Genomic DNA, 24,895 nt, shown 5'->3' with positions numbered 1-24,895 from the left:
TCCACAATCACTTCAGCTGAATCAGATTCACCAAATCCATGCAATACTTCAACTTAAGTCCGGGCAACACCTTTGTTAGCATATCAGCTGCATTGTGCTCAGTAGCTACCTTTTCAATCTTCACTGAGCCCATTTCAACTTCATCCCTCACAAAATGAAGCTTAACATCCACATGCTTGCTCCTCTCATGGAATGTCTGATGTTTTGACAAACATATGGCACTATTTGAATCACATAATACAGTCACAGCTCCTTGATCAACTCCAAAATCCGAGCAGATTCCTTTCAGCCACATGCTCTCCTTTACGGCCTCAGCCATGGAAATATATTCTGCCTCAGTTGTTGAGAGTGCCACCACAGATTGCAAACTCGACTTCCAACTTACAGCAGCTCCATACATGCAGAAAACATAGCCGGATTGGGACTTCCTTGTGTCAATGTTAGTAGCAAAATCAGAATCACAATATCCCAATAGAGGCTGTGCATCAAAATTCTTACTTCCATCAAACAGTATGCCATAATCCTGAGTACCATTCAGATACCTTAGTATCCATTTTAAAGCATGCCAATGCTCCATACCTGGATCTGCCATGTATCTGCTCACAACACTTATGGCTTGGCTGATGTCTGGCCTTGTACACACCATGGTGTACATGATGCTTCCCACTATGTTTGCATATGGGATTTTATCCATCTCTCTTCTCTGACTATCATCTTTAGGGCACTGATTTACACTGAGCTTAAACTGCTGGCTCAGGGGCACACTCACTGGTTTGCTTTTATCCATCTGAAATTTCTTGATCACATTCCTGATGTAATCTTTCTGAGTTAGCCATATCCTTTTCTTGTCTCTATCCCTTATGATCTCCATTCCAAGGATCTTCTTTGCATCTCCAAGATCCTTCATATCAAATTCAGATTTCAGATCACCTTTCACTAACTCCACCTCTTCCTTATGCTCTGCAGAGATCAGCATATCATCTACATACAATAGTAGATATGCCACAGCAACTCCACCTCTTCTTTTGATGAAGACACAATGATCATACAAAGACTTCTCAAAACCGATCTTATGCATGAACTCATTGAACCTGAGATACCACTGTCTTGAACTTTGTTTTAGACCATACAAGCTTCTTTTCAGCAAACACACCTTTCCTTCATTTCCTGGTTGGACGAAACCAGGAGGCTGCTCCATGTAAATTTTCTCTTCGAGCTCTCCATGAAGAAAGGCTGTTTTGACATCGAGTTGCTGCAATTCCCAATTTCTCTGAGCAACAATGGCAAGTAGAATCCTGATGGAGCTATGCTTTACCACAGGGGAGAATATTTCATTATAATCTACTCCCTCCTTTTGTGTAAAGCCTTTGGCCACCAACCTGGCTTTAAATCTGATTTGATTGTTGTTGAAGGCCTCAATTTTCTTCTTAAAAATCCATTTACAACCAACTGTTTTCTGATCAGTTGGCCTCAACACCAAAATCCATGTGTGATTTTTGTACAAGCTATCAATCTCCTCCTGCATGGCTAATAGCCACTGGTCCTTCTCCGGACTCCTTATTGCTTCCTTGTAATTTGAAGGCTCATGATAGTCCATCTCCTCAGCTATGGCCAGTGCATAGTGCATCATATCAAAATCCTGAAATCTGGAAGGGAGCTTGATCCTTCTTCTGGTTCTGTCTCTTGCAACCAGTCTCTGTGGAGTCTTGATGTTACTTTCATGTTCAGAGGATCCACCAACACTGGTTTCTTGTGAATTTCTCACAGTATCTGGTGGACTTCTTACAGCATCAGATGAGGATTCCCTCTGACCCTCCACCTCAAACTCAACAGTCTGAACTTTCTTGATGAAGAAAGGCATTTCAGATTCCCTGAAAATAACATCCCTACTGATGACAACCTTCTTATTCCCTTCCTCACAGCACCATAATCTGTAACCTTTAACTCCAACCTGATAGCCTATCATCACACATCTGAGAGCCCTTGGTTCCAGCTTTCCTTGTTTGATGTGAGCATATGCTCTACACCCAAATGGTCTTAATTTTGAATAGTCTCCATAAGATCCATACCATCTACTATCCGGAGTCTGGTTTTCAATGGCAGCAGAGGGGCATTTGTTGATTAAAACAACAGCTGTGGAGGCTGCTTCTGCCCAAAATGGTTTTGACATTCCAGATGCTATCAACATGCATCTTACCCTTTCAAGAATGGTTCTATTTATTCTCTCGGCGACCCCATTTTGTTGTGGGTTGTGAGGCACCGTTCTATGCCTTTTAATTCCTTTTCTCTTGCAAAACTCATCAAACTCATGGGACAAAAATTCCAGCCCATTGTCAGTTCTTAGGCATCTCAAAGGCTTCCCCTTTTCTAGCTCAACTGCAGTACACCACTCCTGAAATTTCTTGAAGGTCTCTGACTTTTCTTTCATGATCATTATCCAAACCTTTCTTGAAAAATCATCAACAAATGATAAGAAATACCTGCCTCCTCCAATGCTATTTACTGGTGCAGGGCCCCATATGTCACTGTGAACATATTGGAGAGGTTGTGTTGAGTTATGTTTTCCCACTCCATATGGCAGCTTCTTGTTTTTGCCAAGAATACATTCTTCACACGATCCAATGGCTCTTTGTATCTCTGAATCAGCCATCTGAATAATGCCTTGCTTTACCAGCTGCATCAGCCCAGTGTCCCCCACATGGCCCAGCCTAGCATGCCAATTGATGGTCTTTTGTGTGTTGTTAGCTGTTCCAGCAACTGCCTCAGCTTTCAGATAATAGAGCACATTGTTTCTGACAGCCTTCATGATCATTTGGCCATCCTTTTTGACAAGCATCTCTCCACCAAAGAGAGTCAATTCGTAGCCATTCTTCTCAAGAAGACCCAAGGATATAAGATTCCTTTTAATGGATGGGATGTATCTCACATCAGTGAGAGTTCTGAAAATTCCATTGTCCATCCTCAAACATATGCTCCCAACACCCCTTACATCACACACATGGTCATCTCCCAGCAACACCGAGCCTTCAGATTCCTTTAAATCTTGGAACCAGTCGAGATTGGAGGACATATGGAAACTGCAGCCTGAGTCCATGATCCATAGCCTTGATAATGGGCTATCCTCCACCACATTGAGAGCTCTTGCCTCTTCAATTTCCTCAGTGATAGCTGCTGTACCATCTCCTTTGTGATTTTCAGATTGCTTTTTCTTCCAAGCAAAACAATTTTGCTTGATGTGTCCTGGTTTCTTACACCAGAAGCAGCTTCTAGATTCCTTTTGATCTCCTTCCTTAGATGATCTTGGCTTCCACTTGTCAGATGGGGGTTTCTTGAATTTGAATTGTTTCTTTGAAGTTGCCTTCACATTGAGGCTTTCAGCAGCTTGATCGATTGGCTTGCTGACACATTTCTGCATTGCCTTCAGCTTTAATGCAGAAAATACCTCCTCCAAAGTCACTTTCGAATCCCTTCCAAGAAGTATTGAGTCTTTGAATTGCTCAAAACTCTGAGGCAGAGCATTCAATAACATCAAAGCTTTATCCTCATCTTTCATGGGATCATCCACACCCTCAAGATCATCTATATACTTTCGAAAATCTTCCAGCTGATCCGCCAGATTCTTGGAGTCAGAAAATCTAAAGTTGAACAATCTTTGCTTGAGATGCAACCTATTGGAGATTGACTTCTCCATATATATTTTCTCCAATTTCTCCCACACTCCCGCGGCATCATCCTCTTTCTGAACCTCCCTCAAGACTCTATCGCTGAGGCACAAGACAATCGAGCTATACGCCTTGTATTCCAGTTCTTGACATTTCGCCGCATCCATCCCTTGAATCTCTTTCTTGTCCGTCTTGGATTTCACATAATCCCAGACGCCTTGCTGCATCAGAACAGCTCTCATCTTCAATCTCCACAGGCCGAAATCATTTTCGCCGGTGAATTTCTCAACGTCGAACTTTGCGGTAGACATTGTTGAATTCGTCGTCCTTCTTCGATTCCCACAGACGGCGCCAATTTGTAATGCTATCAGATACGCGACTCAATCTTGTTATCACAACGAGATCGATTCCGGAACGAGAAGAACGAATACTTGATATGAAAATGAATAAGCAAAAAACAATTCTTGGAGAGTCAATGGAAATCTTGTGTTTTATTTGTGTGGAAGATTACAAAACTCTTGGATGAAAAAATTCTCTTTTCTTTTTCCACAGCTCGGCTCTATTTAACTAACACTTATCTAACAACTAGTTCAAACCTAACGGCTTTCATTTAAAGCTAACTAACTAGTCGCATCCGACGACGTGCATCAGTTAATAACAACTGTCAACTCCGAACTCGTTTAAGTTCGGCCAACACCGAGCACCAACACCGAACTCGTTTAAGTTCGGCCAACACCGAGCACCAACACCGAGCACTGAGCACCGAGCTCAACACCGAACATTGAGCTCGGTTAATCCCTGAGCACGACTACAAACTCGACCAATCACCGAGCATGATTGCAGTTCGTCAGATCACCGAACAGCATATCGGTCCCTAATCGCCGAACAGTATATTGGTAACCGAACTGAACTGATTGTGCAGTTTTGCCCCAATCCTCATAACAACATTCCCACTATATATTCTCAAGGAGTGAGGTGTGTGTAACTAAAGATCGAATTAACATTTACTATAAATATAATGAAAAAGGTTTAGATTCAATCTCTAAAGTCTAAACTACAGAAATATGCACCTCTAGCAATGACCAATTTATCACTATTTTGTTTCAAATGATAGGGTTCATCCTTAATAACTCAAATGAGCATTAATTTGTCCACTGACGTTATGTATTTGAATGGTATTGGAGGAGGCAGGTCGAGAGTGTTTCGCTGATTGAGTCCGAGAAATTGCATAGCTCAATAAATATAAAGAGAGATCGGGTATGCTGATCGATCGAAGATACATTACAAAATAGAACGACTAAGAGCATTTTTTATTCAATTAAGAATGCTAATTTGTGTTTCTATAGACACACTTTTCCTTAAGAAATTGTAGTAGTAAAATTTAGGGACACAAATAAAAGTGTCTTAGAAAAGCAAAAGATTAAGATGACGTCCTCAAATTTGTCCTCAAATTTGATACTTATATTACTCTCTGATCATCACTATTAAATGATGAGTTAAAGTACAAAACATGCACATTTGTTGTACCTTATGAGAGTAAATAGCATTAGAGGTCTCTAAACAAAGATTTAATTTTGTTTGGGGTATTTTTCAATTTTTGATACAATTTCTCATTTTATCTATTTTAGCCTCAACAGCAAATTTGTCCATTATTATTAGTAAATCAATTACAAAATTGGTATCCAAACTAAAGTAATATAGCGTACTTATTCTTGGACTTCAAATTAAGAGAGAGAGAGAGAGAGAGAGAGAGAGAGAGAGAGAGAGAGAGAGAGAGAGAGAGAGAGGGTTATTAGATGTTTAATTTTTTACCAAAAAGGAAATGACTCAATTTAGTTAGAATGTCCCGGAAAAAGAATACAACCCAACTTAGTTAGAACGGATTTTTCTATTTTTGGTCCATCCACCAAATTTAGTTCCGATCTATTTATGGTAGATTTACCTTTCTAATGAGATTAATCTAATTTTATGCTAACAATATTTGAACCATTTTCTTTTCTCTCTCATTACTCTCATAATTTTGTATTACAGTTTATGTAATTGCTTTATACCTGTTATCAGTGTTATGTAATTACATGGTACTCCTGTTATGCAATTATGTGAACAATATTTTATATATTTGGTTCAGATCAATAAAATACAAGGAATATATGTAGTTGTACTTCGAGTAGGACATTAGTTCATGAGGTATATGATGAGATATTTGGAGTCTAAGACGAAATACTAGAGTTGTGAGTTGAGTACTAATAATTTGAGTACAAATTTTATAATTGCTTTACTAATATTTATTGACAAATTCTCTTAAGGCTGAGACTGTAAATTTGAGAAGAAATAGTGTTAAAAAGTGAAAAAAAATACTTCAAACGAAATAAAGTATTATCCAAATATTTCCAGTATCATTTATTTTCATGAGATACGTACAGTAAATATGCAATTTAGAATTTTCAGATACTAATTTTACAGTTCACTTATAAAAAAATTATCGAGTGAAAATATCGATGGATCCAATGCAAGGGTTTGCCGACTCATCAATATCAAAAGTTGCAATTTGTTTGGTTTACAATTGTGAGGCTCCAAATTTACAACCACAACGTAACTATAGTCGGTTTTATATCCATTAATTTCTGGACAATTATTGAAAAGTGACTCTTTACAAAAATATATGCTATTAATAAAGGTTTAATGTAGTCCTTTTCGAACTCCAATAATATTAGAATTGTTGAATCAGCCAGTTCGAAAATATACCGTTCCGTTCATGTTTCCAACATACTGTATAAATTAGAAATTCAAATTTCTACTTGCTTCACTTCTATTTCGACACATAAATACATCGTGAACATTAAAAACACTTATTGTAAAAGAAGTTTTAAAACCATTCAAATTTCAAAAATGGACTATATATTTTGAGCCATTTCAACAAGGATTAGACGATCAATTTCGTGAAGTATATGCCATTATAAATAAAGAAGAACCAAGAAAATGAAATTAAATGTTTCGTTTCAAGTTTCAACCATTGTTTCCTCTGGCGTCGATATTATAACACGTAGTAATTTGCAATGTTCGCAGACAAATAGAAAGCGGGCCAAAACCAACAATTAATTTGCTTCGGAAATGTCTTTAAAATAGGAAAATTAGTAAGGGTCAATTTAGGGGTTGCCGTCTAATTAATAGCAAAAGTTGCAAGTTGATTGTATTTGTAACATATATGAGGCTAAAATTAATTTGGAATAAAGATATAACCTAAATACAACTACTCTTGAAAAGTGACATTTTTCAAATACTTGATCCGAAATTAAATCTCTCCTACTTAGCTTAGGGCATCCCCAGTGGTGCGGATGTCCCGGCGGAATTCCCCGCGGAATTCCCACTGCCACGTCATAAGGACTTCCCACTGCTCTGCCACGTCATACAGACTTTCCACTGCACAGTGGCGAAATTCCCCTATGGAATTCCCGACGGAATTTCCACATTAAAAAAAATTCACAAATTCATAAATTAACCACTTTCCGGAAGTAAATAATTTACGGAATTAAAATTTCGACGCGAATAGGAAAAAATCCATTAAAAAAAGAAAAGTACATTTCACCAAATAAAAAAATACATTTCAATAATTATATAAAAAAAAAAATCGAAATTCCGCGCGGAATTCCGCGGAAGGCCGCGGACCTGCGACGTCCTCAGCTCAATTCCGTATCCGTGCCATTCGTGCCTAATGGCGGACGTCCGCCACGAAATTCCGGCACATCCGTGGGAATTCCGCGGTGAAGTCCGCCATTGCGGATTCTCTTATACATAAACGTACAACTACTCTAGGCATGATGAAAGTGCCAACAATTCGTGTGGAGACAAAAAAAATTCGTCGTTATTACTTTCTATGGTTGCTAACATTCCATGTTAATGTAAGTAAATATATTTAATTAATTAATGTATAGATAGATTGATGTGACGTAATAAATATCTAAGTAATAATGACAACTTAACAAGGGAATTGGTCGGTCTAGTTATGACGAAGAGTCGGTTAAGTCTGGTTAAGGTCGGCTTGTCTGAAGATGTCATGCATTCATTACACTCATTCATCCTTGTAGTTTTCTCAATTCTTCCACAACAAAGTTCATTCACATTCTACTATCCTAGTCCCATAAAAATAAATACTAATAAGTTTTATAAAAACACAAATTTTAATACACAATTGATAAATAAAATTAATAATATAAAAAATAATATTCTCTTTGTCCCAACTAAGTCAAGTCATATTTCTTTTTGAAATGTCGCAACTAAGTTGAGTCATTTTATTTTTGACAAAAAAATAAATCATTCAATCACTCTTACTTTATTACATCACCTATTTTACCCCTCTTTATTTTTCCAACTTTATTCATCTTTCCTACTTTTCAGCACAGTGAGGTTTATAAATTATTAATTACAATTATATAAGTTGTCAATACTCATGTAGGAGTAATATGTTATTCACAAATTTCGTAAATTAGAATTGCATAATTTTAAGGGATATAACAAAATAAAGTTGCTTTTACTTGCTATTTTTTATAGAAATATCTGTCAGAAGTTTGAAAATGATTTTATAATTACATTAACATTTCTAGTGAAATCCTTAACTGAATCAGTTGAAAGTAGCGTCGTGTGTTTTTGTGTTTCGAGTTGAAAATTCAAATAGTTACTATGGATTCTCGAATGTCTTGCTTAAAATTCAACCACAATAATGTTGGACATATGGTGACAAAATCTTCAAGTTGATGTCACACCCAAAATAGAGGGAACTCGAAAATAGGTTTAGTGAATAAGGAAACAAATTTATACCTATCTCAAAATCATTGGCATATTCTACTTAGTGTGCATATAAACGGATAGTCAAAAATATTTGATTTACTTTATTTAATTAATTAATTTTGATTTTTGAACTTGACCGAGAGTCCGAGACATTAATCATTTATTTACTCAGTATGTAGGAAATATTCGAGACGCCTTTGATAATCGCAGGTGAAAGTAGGACACCAACTGAAGGGTTGTTTGATGAAAAAACCACATGCATATGCATATGATGCGTGTGCCAATTTTATTTATTATTGTTTTCTCTTTCTTTTATTTTATCGCAACCTCTTATTACTCGATAAAAAAAATGGGCATGGTATACATATAAGAAGATAAAAACACAGCAAAAAGGCAAAAATAAAAAGCCTCCCTTTGTTTCTTAGAAATATGGACTTTGTAGAAGAAAGATAGAAAAAAAATGATTGGAGAATTGTTAGTGAAGAGAATTAGTAAAACCCTTGCCTCATAAAAGAAAAAAAAATTATTAAAAAAAATGTAATAGACTATTTTTATGGGAGGGACAAAAATAGAAAAAAATATATATATGATGAAAGCCCCAGCAAATTTTGTTGATGAGTGAATTGGTCTCGAGATCAAATATTTATGGTTTCTGGTTTGTTAGTTCAATTTTTGTGTTTCATTATATTTTTTGTTTGGTGAAACAGTTTTTAGTTAATTTCTTTTATGTTTTGTGTGTATCTTTTGTACTTTTGTTCTATTGTTACATTTCCTATATTTCGTGAAATAATTTTTTTATTATTCACAAAATTATATGCAATAAATGTTTAGTTTGTGTAATATAAACTTAGGTATATGGTGAAATAAGGTATTTTATAGGATTATCATCTAGTAACAATTGTAAAAAATTAATACAATATTTGTCTTTCAAAATAGAAACTTTTGAAACGACATGAGTTTTAATGCACAATTAGTAAAATAATAAAGAAATAGAAAAAAAAATGATTGAAGTATTATTAGTGGAGAAATAGTCACACTTCATTAGAGTGATCGGAGTTTTTAAAATAAAAACTTTATATTTTTACGAGACAGACCAAAATGAAAATAGTTTTTTTTTCAGGCCATCCGCAATGGGCGGACGATGGCTCGCCCGATGGCGCGCATCGTCTGCGCCATTCATCGTCCGCCCCCACTGTGGGTGTGTGGCATAGGCGGCGGACGATAGTCGCGGCCTATGCTTCGGGCGCGACTTAAACCGCGGGCGATGGCCATCGTGTGCGCCATCGTCCGCTCCATTGCGGACGTCGCAGACGATGGTTGCGGACGATGGCCATCGTCCGCGACATCGTCCGCCCAATTGTGAAGGCCGCGGACGATGACACGCGGTTTCGTTTTTTTATAAATAGCGTTCATTTGTAACATTTCATTTCACACGATTTCATCTTCGAAACTTACATTTACATAATTACTACGAAATGGATTCAAGCCCCAATAGCCCTACGTTTAGCGGAGAGGCGCATTGGCCGGGTACAGAACCCGGCGATTATCGTTCGTTCGGCGACAACACCCATTACGATCCCGATTTCAGTACGGAATCGTATGGGTTGTCTGATATAGCGCCGTTGCCGCACCGCCCAACCGCATCGGCCGATCCCGCCCCCGCAGCGACCGGTGCCGCCAAGGGGAAGGCGAAGCGGAACCGGCAGCGGGCGCAGAAGTTGCCGCCTCCCGGTGACTGCGATGAGTACGCCCCCGGCCGTACGAACTACACCGACGACAAAACTCTCACTTTGGCCCGGTGTTGGGTAGATATATCGGAAGATCCGATATTCGCCAACAACCAGAGACAGACCGCGTACTGGGAGCGCATCGCGGACCTCTATAATTCGGTCAAGCCGCCGACCGCGTACAAGCGCAAGAGTGAGCAACTCCGCAAGCACTGAGATCAAATCAAGAAGCAAGTGAACTTGTACTCGGCGGAGTTCGAGAAGTGCGCGCGGTCACAGGGGAGCGGCGAGAGCGTGCACGACGTGCGCTCTAAAGCGATGTTGTCGTACCGGTCGATGTTCGGCGAGTTCAAGCACGAGGCCATCTGGGCGCTCTTGAGGGAGAAGCAGAAGTTCCAAGGTGGAATTCTGCACACTGGTGCGCCGAAGAGGACGAAGGTCACCGAAGCTGGTGACTACACGAGCAGCGGCAGCGGCACTAACCCGGTTGACCTCAACCGGACGTACGTGGATGAAGGGAGTTCCGGCACACCGATGTCCTTCCGGCATCAAGGCTGCGAAGGCCAAGGGGAAGGCGACCGCGACGTCATCGTCGACCGCTGCAACCCCTGTTCCGGACCCGGATGAGCTCCCGACGCAGACGGCCACCGCGTTTGCGTCGTTAGCTACAACGTCGATGGCAAGGACGATGTTGCAGACGCACAAGGCCCTCAAGAAGTGCACCGACCCCGAACAAGCCGAGTATCTTCGTGCATTACTCGATGAGTTGCGTAGGAAGTTGGGAATTGGCCCGACTTAGTTTTTTTCTTTTTTTAGTTGAATGGTGTAATTTTTTTTATTATTAAAACTTCGCCGCTTGTTATTTAGTCGTTTTTTTACTCGTTACGTGTTATTTGAAAACAGTTAAATTAATTAAACAAAACAACAAAATGATGATGTTGCGCGTTATAGGGCGCGACTTAGGGCGCGCCTTAGGGCGCCCCACTGCAGGTGGAGAAGGAGGAGGATAAAAATGCTGACGTGGCGCACCATAGGGCGCGCCTTAGGGCGCCCCACTGGTGATGGTCTCAAAGGGTGGAGGTAGTGGTCCAAAAATCTCAAACTACAGCAAAAGGTAAAAAATGCTAGCACTTCAAACGTAAAGCAAACTAGAAAAAGCTCAGAAAAATAAAAAAAATCAAGAGAAAACACACAGCTAACAATACGAACATCAGCCAAGACTAAGGCAGATGACATCAAGCAAGAACGAAGAGAAGAAGAAGCAAACATTCCGTCAACAATGTGGTCTTCTTCTGCGTGAGTTCGCCGCCCACATTCTGATTGGATTGAAATATTTCATTATTTGTCTCGGTCCCGGTGAGAATGGAAGCTTCAAGCACCATCCTCTTATCCAAATTCCAACGCACCAAAAAATTATTTTTTTCTCAAAATTTCAATTGGGCTTGAAATCATGAATAATGATCTTATTGCAGATATAGAAATTCAAATTTGGTTGTCAATCTTGGTAAAGGGAGTACCTGCTGCTATGATATGAGGCAAGCATTCTAGGTCCCAGTATCAAAATCGGAATTTTGCCATCGACTATATGAAGCATTCCGTAAATGAGGCGGCGAATAAGGTGACAAAAAATCGCTAATAAAAAGGAGTTTAAATTTTAGTGCAAGTTAAATTAAAATCGGGAAAAATATTTCCATTTGCAATAAAAATAAAAGTGGAAGATGCTGTTGTTTTTTGTCATCATCATATATATAGAGAGAGGGAGAGTACTCACGGGGTTCTCTTGACCAAGCAGTTCCCCCCCATCCCCACCCCATCCTACCCTACCTACCCCCACCCCCACTCATACAGTAGACCCCAAAGTCTACCCCCCATATATGTATATATATATATATATGCATGCTTTTGGGCTAGAGAAATTCGTTTACCTTTTTCCACCACCCCCAACCCTATTCTTAGCCAGTAAATGCACAATCTATACCTATATGTATGCTCATTAATCCCACATTATTTATCTCAATTAGCTCTGTAATTATTCAAAGTTACAGTAATCCCAATAATTTCTCTCCAAAACTATCTACATAATTGGAGGAGTGCTTATGCATGATGGATTTTGGTCATTAGAGATCGTTTAAAGGGTAAAATTGGCATTTTACTATTTTTCAATTTATTTTAATTTTCATAATTTCCTTTTCAACTGTAGGGGTTTCTAGATCTCATATAAGGAGTACAAAAAAGCCATTTTGCAATCAGTTTATGATTTTTATAATAAATTTTGTTCTCAAGAGACTAGGGTTTCTTAAAAAATTATCAGTTCGGTGATTTTTGTAAGGCGTTTTGTATAACTAACAAAATACATAGATATAGCATCCTATACAACACAATTACGCATAAACTCTAAGTACCTAGCTAGTTGCTTAGACTCTACAGTTGATTGCACATAATTGAAAATTAAATTATTAGCAAAAACATACTTAGTATTTTCAAAAAAGGTGAGAAGAGTATTTCTTGTTTGTGTGGATGGGGAGAAGATGTTCATTTCCCACCCTCATTTACTTAAAAATTTCTGAAGAATTAAATAAATTTTGTCATAGTTTGAAGAATTGCATATGTAGGATGATTCTTATTCCATATAAATAAATCAAACTTTAATAATTAGGTTGTGAAGAGCATGAATCATTCCTAGGTTCGTTGAATAGCCAATCCCCTTGTGAGATATTCTTCTCTGGGAATATAATAATCTTTTGCTTGTAGCATTTCTATTTTATCTTACTCCTTATCACACAAAAACCTTAATATATATATGTATATAATTAATTGAAATACTATTCTATCATTGAAAAGATAAGCTAGTAATTATGACATTAATTATAGGTATATCAAAATAATTATAACAAATTTACTAGTAGAATTTCTAATTAATTAGAATCGGTTTCTATCATGACTTAATTATACATTTTGAATTCATTTCATGTAAGTAGCGCGAATTCATTAATATTGTAGAAGTTGCAAAAATATTCATGCCTCGTAGCAACTTTAAGAGCTACAGCAGACAAAATAAATGTAACATTTAAATTTATTTAAATAGTTTGAAATTAATGGCACGAATGAGTGACGTCATTTATTCCAGGGAATTAAAAAAATAAAACCTCTAGTGAAAAGAATAATCGGAAAGGGCTGCAGTACTAGCTAGTTGTAGTTGCAGCTAGCATGGATCACTTATTATTTCACCAAAGAGATAAAATATTGAAATATAATGCATGATTTTGGAAAAGTAACAAAATTAAAGGGAGGTCCAAACTCACCGCACTTGGCCTCCCTGTCCTTATTTGTGATGTCCCTTTCTCATCTTAATTTCATCATCTCTCCCAAGTAGGCCCTCAATAGTTATGTAGATCTTTCTATTAATTCATTCCTCTCTCCCCATTTTCTTCTTCCCTCACACCACCATTTCCATTTCCATTTCCATTTCCATTTCCTTAGAGAGAGAGACACAGAAAAGAAAGATATTATACCTATTCTTGAAATCCTACAATTTTTCACTCTCTTAATCCTCTCAAAGACCTACACCTTAAATAAGACAACTTTGCACAATCCAAATTGTGTGTGTAAAGATTGTACTATAAACTCATAAAACACACACACACACACACATGCATCATAGTCATTGAGCAAAGATGCATAGGGTTTGGGCATAGTTTTATGGCCATTGGCGCAGCCATGAACAATCAAGAAGACAGCAGAAACAAGCAAGATGAGCACGAAAACGACGTCGTGATGCCGGGTTTCCGCTTCCACCCGACCGAGGAAGAGCTCGTGGAGTTCTACCTCCGCCGTAAGGTGGAGGGCAAGCGCTTCAACGTCGAACTCATCACTTTTCTTGACCTCTACCGCTACGACCCTTGGGAACTTCCCGGTATGTATATACACATTTTTTTCCCCCAAATTTCATCTCAATCCATTTCTTTTAGTTATAGTAATTCAAGATTTGGCTATGGCCATTTAATTAATTTGACTTTGAAATGATTGAATTGTGTAAAATGACAGCGCTGGCGGCTATAGGGGAGAAAGAGTGGTACTTCTATGTGCCGAGGGATAGGAAGTATAGGAACGGAGACCGGCCCAATCGCGTGACGACATCTGGCTACTGGAAGGCCACCGGCGCAGATCGCATGATCCGAACCGAGAATCTCCGATCTATCGGTCTCAAGAAAACCCTCGTTTTCTACTCCGGGAAAGCCCCAAAAGGCATCCGTACAAGTTGGATCATGAACGAATACCGCCTTCCACATCACGACACCGAGCGTCTACAGAAGGTTTGAATATTCTATTCAATTTTCTGTAATCAATCGCTCCAAAATAGCTCACTGCCAGATCTCAATTAATATGCTCACAAGATCTTCATGACGCGTTTTTCAAATTCATTGAATTTATTAATTTCAAATATTTGCAGGCGGAAATTTCGCTTTGCCGCGTGTACAAAAGGGCGGGAATGGAAGACCACCCATCCCTGCCGCGATCCCTGCCTACGAAGGCGGCGGCGGCGTCGTCGTCAGGATCGCGAAAGCAGCAGCCGGAGACGTCGAGGTACATCTTCCAAGCAAACGCCGATGGAAAATTGGGCGAAACGAGCCCTACGAGCAGCACGGACATCGGCACCTCTCTCGCTCTCTCGCACTACACAATCAATCCGTTGGCTCCGATCGCCGTCGATGGCCGATCGAAGCAGCCTTGCCCGACGGAGATCTTCGCCGCGGCCTCCAACTCCAACGCGATTGACGATCTCCACAAACTCGTTCATAATTACTCATCGTCGATTGGCCACTACAATCCGGCTAATGCGCCGAATCTGGCGGCGGATTTCACGGCTTTGCAGCCGCAGGCGGCGGCGCATAGCGTGGTCCCGGGCTCGCTCCCGGCGGCGGCAGCGTATTCGGATCGATTGTGGGAGTGGGGTGCGATATTGGAATCGGAATCGGAGGCGGGGAAGGACTTGAGCAATCTATTCAAGTAACTTTTAACTGTTATCATTAGTATGCACGTATAAATATGACTGCTGATGCTGATTTTATGTGGATTGAGTTCTTCGTTTCCATGGAACCTACTTATTTATTTGCAGTGGTAATATATATGATTTCGTTTTTGTTCTAAGTTAGGGTTTTCAACTTTTGCTTCATTTGTGTAATTAGTTATTGGAAATCCAATTATATATATAGGCTTTCCACTACTGGTTAATTTTCTCCCATATATAAACACATAATATGTATTGTCTAACTATTTTTCTATGTGGATCTAGGCTCATTTTCATTTTCTTAATTAATTCCAATAACCTCATTGTGTTGTCTCATTTTTCAAGTTTTGAACTAAAGTTATATTAATTACCATTTTCTAGTTTCAATAAAACTAAAAAATTAACATACAAACCTGGATTTTATCATGGTAAGGAGTGTTAAATAAATCGGTTTGTGCTATTGTTTTAAAAAGTAATGTTAAATCTGCAAAATAGGGTGAAATCATGATTTATGAACAATGATCCAAGTTATATGGTAGGAGTATGTAAATTAGATTTGGAATCATCCGCATGACTCCAAGTTTTAACACCAAGTGTTATTCTTGTGGCTAATGATTTATGGTATTGTTAATTAAACATCTTATATGCTTTTGTGATGACATAAAACAATTACCAACTTCATTGTCACCATTAAAAATTACTTGCTAGATGTGTGGATAAAAACATCAGATTGTGTATAAGTTCAAATAAAGGGTAAATAAACACTATAAGTAATTGAAAAATGAAACATATAGATAGGTAAAAATGGTGAGAATGAAAATGTGTGTGGTGCGCAGCTGTTAGGCACGAGAGAATAATAATGTGATGATTGATTAGTTACAGCCAAATCATGACTTGCAGACGACTGATCAGAGACAAAGGTACCATTACAATTTACAAGTGTTGTTGGACCCCATTTTCTTCACAAGACAAAGTTTGGTTGTCGGAATTCCCCGCTGTTTCATAGCCCCGCTCTTTTTCCAATCCAAGTATATCAGCTTAAATAACTTTGATGTCATCAATTAATTTTGAGATGAAACTTCACTAGTGAAAAATAAATGTATCCTTAAATGAAAAATAATGATGGATAGCTAGTAAAATTCGACTAAATTTCGTGATATTAATCTTCCTAAACGTGATTGTGATAGAGTGTAGCTCGTTAATTCTCGCCAAACATCAATAACAATTAACAGGCGCTATCAGATTAGGGTCGGGCTCCATGCACACGATTTTTTGTGTTACCATATCTTACTACTACTTACTTTACTGCTACAATAATCTTTTTCATAAAAACAAATTTCATTATAATAGTATTATGAATCATACTAATTTTTTTAATACTGTATAAGTTAAATTTATATATACCCTAACTTTAAATTTAGGGCAAATAGCCAAAACAATCACAAAGTTTGGTCAAATTATGGTCTATCCCATAACTTAACTTTTAAAATTACTATTGAAATCTTAACGTTGACTATTTTCTGAATTGTCCTATGAAGTTAAATTTGAAGAGAATTGAGTATGACATGGAAGTTGGGAACGTATGACGTGGACACCGGAATTGAGCATGACGTGAACGTAATACATCAATATTCCAAAAGCTAAAAAAGCATGCTCAATTCCAACTTCCACGTCATATGTTCTCGGTGTCCACGTCATGCTCACTTCTCTCTAAATTCCGCTCTATTGGACAATTCATAACATCATCGAAGTTATGATTTAATTGACCATTTTTTAAAGTCATGGACAAACCAAGAGGGTTTTTTCTATTTCCCTTAAATTTATCGACCCTAATAACACATCTTATTAGCTAATTAAAGTGAAATTAAATGACAGAAAATAGTTATATATCCTACTTGTGTATTTACCTAGTTCATAATTACACGTAACTAGAGCATGCAATATTAAAATTGACTGAAAATAAAAGAGAAAAAAATGAGCTAGAGTGAGATGCGAAAATGCGCACAATAACAAGTTTGGTTTGCTGGATCTCAAGCAATCTGATTTTATCACTATTATAAATTTGCACTTTTTCGTCTACGAATAAATATGTCACTTTGACTAGACACAAATTTTAAAATGATAAAAAAAACTGAATGAAAAAGAATAATGAATTGTGAAACCCTTTTTTAATACTATTAGTTTTATATATTGTGACATAATAGAGCAATTGTGTAATCGAGACAAACAGAAAATGTAAAGAGACATAGAATTTACGTGGTTCACCAACGTTGCGTTGGCTACGTCCACGAGCGGAAACGAAGAACAGATATTATTCAGAGTGTTTTCAGATTACAGAGTTATGCGCCCTAATTCTATATAAATAGGCACACAGACAACGGGCTAGGCCTAATACAAAATTAAGACCTAAAACAGAAACATGTTATAGCCCCATTCGGCTAGCGGAAAACTATACGGATTCAAGACATACCAACAATACTAATAAAATGTGAATTACAAGTTAAGATATAAAGTCCATTTATCAAAAATAGTAAGATGAAACATAACATTTAATAGTGGGCGTCCTAAAATGCAATATAAGATATTTAATGATGGACTAAGGATTTTTAATTAATACCTATATCTACCAATGTACTATTGTATAAAACTCATTCATAACCTTCCTAACTAATCCTTTTAAATCTGAATATATACAGTTGTGGTATTGACATTTCATTTCGATATCCTTTATTCAGTAGTTTACGTAAATAATTTCTCTAATAACACTTCTTTAATAACTTATTTTATACTAGTATATATATGAACTACCCAATTTAAATGCAATTAAATTTAATTGAATCTTGTAGTATTGTCCAGCATGACATAACATAAATATGTCGTATTAATCCACACAACACAAGATTGTAAACAGTATATATAAGCATATCAGCACTCAAACTCAAGAGAATATCAGCTTCATTCCTTCAGCAAATGCCACCAAAAACGAGAACTTGTTTAGCATCTCTTACAAAATTCAGTTTGATGATGTTAAAGCTGTTATGTTTAAACTCCACTAACTAATTATTGTGCATCATTATTCGGTTCGAGATAGTTAACCATGTTTGAAGTGTGCCTTTAATTATGAAATTACACTAATGTTTGAATGATCATAATTAAGTCATGAAATAACTATTGGATGGTTTCAAAACTGTCGGTATACAAATAGTCTGATATACAAAAGAGAAGAAAAAAGTTCAAAGATTATGATGCAACAGCCTCAGTGTCTACTAAAGCAGATCTTTCATCGGATACCATGCGTTGTGTTGTTTTTCCGGCAGGTCGTGTGTTCTTTTTGGGTTTATCCTCACCACGTCTAGGAACGGCCCGCTGCATAATACGAAGAGGAATCCCGCCCAGATCAAAGTCTTCCTTGAGCGACTTCGTTAAGAACCTGAGGTCTGTATCTGATAGCTGAACCTTCCCGCTCACAAATGCAACAAACGTAGGTGGCCGGGCCTTCACCTGAGTGAAATATTTGATCTTGGGTTGGGCGGACTGGTCTTTCCATGAATGTCTGCTCATAACCTACACATATGGATACATAAGCCATCAACGACAAGTTCACTACCCAAGGAGTGTGGGGGAATTGGACAATTTCGGCAAACCTTGCGTAACCAGCGGTTTAAGCGAGATGTTGGCAGTCTACAGCACCATTTTTCATAAGTATCAACAACCTGGCGCATCACAGCCACCCTTCCTTTGCCCTCAAGTGCAGAAACAAATACCACAGGTAATCCTGTCACCTGGTGACAAAAGATAAAAATACGACATTGTATTAATAGGCGCACTTTGGAGACGGACATAAATATTTCAAAATGACCACTTACAAGCAAAACTCCTCTCGATCGTATATGGACAAATAACAATAAAACAAGATTTTGGTAAATTTTACATCAAATATCAAGTTGGAAACTGCCATCCCGAATATATCATTGTTAAAATTGTTCTAGATTCTCATTACTGACCTGGGGAATTACACTCTGAATTTCTTCAGGTACAATATTGACAAAAGATCCATCTTGTTCACCACAATAACCAAACTTCGACCTTCTTCTACTGCTCGCCTTGCTATAACTACTTCAGCATGTTTCATACTCCGTTTAGCTTTTGCAATCTATATGAAGGAATTAAATACAGCATGTTATATTGTGAACAGTATACTAGAGCATTCCAAATGTAACCAAGAGTAGGTCTGTTCATGTCAACCCTCACAGGTATCCCACCCAAAATGTGAAATGGAACCACAGATAATGAAACAAACGGTGAATGTATTACATTGCTCATCAATAAAGGGCACACCATTGTACTGCACATTTATTGGGAAAGGGAAAAAGGAGTCACTATCTTCATTGGGATATTCTAAACCCAGCATATTGGCAAAGAAACACAAGCTTAATATTATGCAAAAATATAAATATCTAAAATAGATAATTAAACACTTAAGATTCAAGACCAAAATAGATAATGGACCATATGCATCATCTTATGCCCAAAAAAGCATAAGCTTCTTCGAGAAATGAACACAGTAGTGGCACACATGCATGAAATGTTCAGTTATCCTCAGTGCAATAAAGAAGATTGATAAGCATCCACAGGCATGTTCAGTTGGAATCGTTGGGAAAAAAAGGTTCAATTATAATTACCAATAATGATGTCATGCTGGAAACGTAACCAAGCTTGTGACTATTAGTAAAATACTAGTAAAACTAAAAGCAAGTACAAAAATATATAGAATTATAGAGAAATAAAAAGTGCACTTCAGAGACCACTTAATGCAAATGTCATTTACAGAAAACAAAGCAGACCTCATCTGCATCCAGAACTAGCGCAACCACATGGGCCCTCATTAGGTTTTTCCTTGATTGCACAATGCTCAAGGATGATGGGCCTTTGTCCTGTTTTGTTCTCTCCAGCCAACCTGCGGTATCAACCTCGAAAATAAAATATCAAAATTTGAACAATGTTAGGTGTAGTTTTGTTATGCACTCCAAGATATTATTCTTGGGAAACTTTATATTGGTGAACGGATTATCCATGGGGAATGAATTTGTTGAAATCTTTAGACTAAGATCAATAAGCAATATTCTATCGCTCGACAACATAGTGAAGCTACTGCATTGCTCTACACCAAAACTCAATGTCTTTGAAGTACAAGGTAGCATCAATTTTAGAAATTCATAGCCTAATTCGTATGAGTCAGAAACACTACTAGAAAACTATTTAACTCAGTGCATTAAACAGAAAGTCACACTTGTTCACTGATCATCTTATGCAATTGATTCAACACAAACATCTCCAGCACACTAAGATAATCTCTTACTTACAAGATAAACGTCTCTCCCCTCGTACTGAAATTCAACTCAGATTGAATCTCGAGTTAAACCAGCTTCTGGTCCTACTAAAACTCGGTCCTCTTGTATGAGAGCATTCAGCAAAGTAGACTTCCCTACATTCGGTCTTCCAACAATTGCTAACTGCAATGGAAGCTTAGAGTCAATATTCTCATCCAAGTAGGAGCTATCATCGCAAATATCTTCTTCTAGAACTGGAAACAGAAAGCATATTCCATTAGGAACTTTGAAAATTATCAGTGCAGGCCCAAGGTTTTAAAATGTGTTAGCCTCAAGGCGGTCCGAGGCATAAATCATGTGAAAATCATAACAAATATAATAAAAAAAATAATATTGATGAAAACATAGAAAATAATCATATCTTCAAACATGGCATCGTTCTTCGCTCAAATGCTTCCGCTGAAACAATGTTTCTTCAGGTTTTCTTGAATACTCTACTTCGAGTTATCGTGCTTCCAAGTGATACTTTGATTTTATTCAAGTTATTTCTTTATTGAGACATGTCCGAGTACACAAATTGTTGTTTTCCCCTTCTTCCCCATTTCTTTAATCATCCCCCGGTCACGGTCAACCGAGCTTGCTATCCCTAGCAAGTGCGTTCGTGACAAGAATTGAAGTCTAATGATCAAATAGCTTTAAACAGATGCCCAAGAAATCCAATCATAACCTTTTGTCTTTTAATTCCATAGATAGGGTTGTGTAGAAACAGGCCACTTCAAATTGAAGCTTAAAATATTTAATCCCATCAATTTTAAAGCATTAAAAGCCCAATAATTTTTTGGACTTGGAAGCTCTAAATGCAATGTGTGCACCTCAGACGCATTTCTAGGCAATTCATGCAGAGATGATGGTCAAGAATGCATCTAAAACCATGTGCAGATCAAGTGATTATTGACAACCATCAGTTAGTAAATCAACTTAACAAATTAATTTACGAGAAATCATATGCATCTAATCAGGAATTTCGATGAAAACCACTACAACTTAGACCAACATTGATAAAGCCAACCAAGCTGGAAAATGGAACAAAAAAGGGGAAAGGAAAGATGATTTCTCATTCAGAACCTTGAGAATTTACCATCAATATTCTGTAGCACAAAATCCTCAAGCAGTGGCCTCAAAGCTTCAGAAAGCTCGGCCAACCCAAATCCAGTCTCCGCAGATAAAGCAATAGGATCACCAAATCCAAATGTATAAGCTTCACCAGCAGCAGCACCAAGAGAGCCAGAAACGTTATCAAGCAGCTCAGCTTTATTCATTACCACTATTGTCTTCATACCAGGGGCATGCTTTCTTAATCACTTTCCAACATCCAAATCCAAGGGTTGCAATCCATCTCAGGACTTGATACATGAAACCCAAATTAGAATATGATTTGAGCATCAAATGAAAATAACATAGTACTACCCAGTACAGTGGCAATTGCAAATGTAATACATTGCCACAGGTCTCTCACTTTCTCTTTTTGGATCTTTGATTGCATAATGCATATCACAAAGAAAGGCATATGCCACAAAGTGGAGTCCTAAACATACACAAGTCACAAGCATGGAAAACTTCACAGGCATTTGAAGTAAGTGAAAAACAAGTCTAACCTTGCATCAATCAAGAAAAGTGCCAAATGGGCTTTTGCCAACACATATCCGGTCATAGCAGCAGTTCTACCAAGAACAGAACCAGAAGAAACCTCTGCCTCCAAGCCAGCTGAATCTAGAACCCGAAAACGCAAATCCCCCAGTTTAGCAATTCCATCTCTTATATCACGTATGACATGGTCATTAGGGTTGTTGTAAACAAGTGCCTCCCTCCTCCGAATCAAACTACAGTTCCAACAAGCTAACTTAAATATGCAGGCCAATAACGCATGGAAGAATGAATGATATCATAGCTTCGAAATATAAACTGTATATGAATACCAAAACTCCATACATATCGACTCTAAGCCATCAAAGACTTCATGATCAAAACTGACCGGTTAAACAATGCTGACTTCCCAACATTTGGACGTCCTATAATAAGGACAGACGGAAGCTTCTCAATTGGAATTTTTGTGAAGTCAATAGATTCTCGAGTTATAGCTTTAGGTTGTGATCTTGGCTCGTCACAATCACTATCATCAGCAGCAACTCGAACCTCTTTCACTTCACTGCTTAAATCACTCGCGCAAGGTAATACAACAGAACCCATCGGCTCAATCCCGGCTTCATTTTCAGGCAAAGAACAAAAATTTGCTGGATTGTGAGTTAAAAAAGAAGAAAGCGCAGAGAGAGACAGCCCATTGACAAATCTGCAAGGTGTCACTCCTATGCCGTGTATGACAGAACCCCCTAAGCAATATAATTACGTCAAAACAAAATAAAAATAACCAGTATCAAAGCAAACATAGAGCAACAGCAAAAAATATAATATCAAAGCAGATAACTGAGCATACTAGTATGGAAAATATATACCACGCTTTATTTTTACTTGAGTGGTAGCATTGAAGAGCTTCCTTTCTCCATTACTCAAGAATGTTGGAATTTGGTTACGCGCAAGATACTGCAAGGTGGTGTTTCTGGAGGATAGACCGTCAAAGGCTCGACGGCTTTTTCGGCCCAAGACAGCATGAAACCATGATCCCCTCATTCTGAGTGGTAAACCACCGTGTATATTAGCAGCAACGCTCCTCAGGCATTTTATGATGCTCAATGCTCCACAGCTTTGCCCCTACACGTTGTTGGTGAGTGGTGGTGCATGTGGAAATGGAAATGGAAATGGAAATGGAAATGGAAATGGAAATGGAAATGGAAATGGAAATGGAAATGGAAATGGAAATGAGGGCTTTTGCAGTTATTTCAGATTATGGTTTTAATAAAAATATAATAAAATCAAATACATATTATGTTTCAAAAAAATTAATGAATCGCGAAAAGATTATTAATAACTCCAACAAAGTTAGTAACATACCCTGTGATTCAAATTCTAGCATCAGTAAACATATGTAAAATGTGGTTCATCGAACACTTTATAAATATATACCATAATTCAAATTCTATAAATATTTAATCACCAATCACCAATCAAGCTTAAAGACACATTAATAACTGTGTAAATATAAGAAGGTCAAAATAGACAAAGTTCGAATGATGTGTGGTTAAGTAGAGACCGCCGGTCAGCCTGAAATTGGACTGACAGTTTTGGTTTTCAAACTGAAAATGAGACACAAGGACTGAATCGGAGACAGAATTCTCACTCTACCTATTGGGTTTTGGCTTCGGTTCCAGATATTTGGAACCAAAAATTGACAGTTAACCACCAGTTCCAAAGTCCTGACAGTTAATCGCCAAAGCACGAGGTTTTCTGCAGAAATCGGTTTACATCTGCCAATATTTTTCTTTTTTCACCATAATTTCATCTATTAAGAACTCCCACATTTCTCAAATCACACACTCCAATCATTATTTCACATATCTATAAGCTCTCACAACTCCTGAATTAACAAGAACTCTTCTAATTTCTCTCAACTCTAAATTCTCCATCGCATCATTTCTCAAACTAATTCAAACATATGAGTTCAACTAATCTCAAAGCCATTTCACCAGTTTAGCTTATACCAAAAACACTTTCACAAATTCTCATTCAAGCTTCAATTTTTATTAATCATACGTGCTTAAGTTTTTCTTCTCAACAACAAAGACCAATTAAGTAGTAGTAATTAAAAACAATCATGAAAAAACATGCTTATTTTTTTCTTCTCAGCAACAAAGGCCAATATAAGCGACCCTTTCACTATTCTCCCATTTTCACTACCATTTCAACTTCACAACGTTAAAGGTTAAAGAAATAAAAAAAAATCTGTACCAATTTCACAAATTTCTGAGCATAGCCTTTGAAGCTCCAAGCTTGAAATTCCACACTATGGTGGATTGGGAGAGGAAGAAGAAGAGATTGTAGTGGAGGGCAGCGTAGTCGTCGGCGATAGACAGCCGAACGGCGGCGTGAGCTGACGGAGAAGAAAAAAAAGAGTGCTGAGAAGAATGAAATGTGAATGGCCCACTAAACTAGACAACCTAGGATCACACTGGGCTGTCTGTGATTATTGTTAGAGCATCTCCAGTGGGCGGACATCCCACTCGGACATCCACTAGGACATCCCAAAAACACCTCCTGCCACGTCACTAGGACATCCCACCCCACTGCCACATCACTAGGACATCCCATGCATATCCGCCCTTCCCATCGCCCTTCCCACTAGGACATCCCGCAATAAAAAAAATCATAAATTCACAAATAAAACAATTTACGTTTACGGAAATAAAATTTGACCGAGAATACGAACGGGAA

General features: G+C 37.8%; 1 protein-coding gene and 1 pseudogene across 1 annotated transcript; one reads left to right on the top strand and one right to left on the bottom strand.

Moving 5' to 3' along the window:
- Positions 1-13,597: 13,597 nt before the first annotated feature.
- On the top strand, positions 13,598-15,322 carry LOC121805843 (NAC domain-containing protein 35-like). Its single transcript, XM_042205859.1, has 3 exons — positions 13,598-14,087; positions 14,219-14,487; positions 14,625-15,322. The coding sequence occupies exons 1-3, from the start codon at positions 13,874-13,876 to the stop codon at positions 15,183-15,185; spliced, it is 1,044 nt and encodes a 347-aa protein (XP_042061793.1). The 5' UTR covers positions 13,598-13,873; the 3' UTR covers positions 15,186-15,322.
- A 3,003-nt stretch (positions 15,323-18,325) lies between these two features.
- LOC121805844 lies at positions 18,326-24,595 on the bottom strand (annotated as a pseudogene).
- Positions 24,596-24,895: the final 300 nt, after the last annotated feature.

Source organism: Salvia splendens, chromosome 5 (genome assembly GCF_004379255.2).
Source record: "Salvia splendens isolate huo1 chromosome 5, SspV2, whole genome shotgun sequence".
In the NCBI taxonomy this organism is placed as follows: Eukaryota; Viridiplantae; Streptophyta; class Magnoliopsida; order Lamiales; family Lamiaceae; genus Salvia; species Salvia splendens.
The sequence above is the reverse complement of the archived record's forward strand: the minus strand, read 5'-3'. Positions and strand labels throughout refer to the sequence as shown.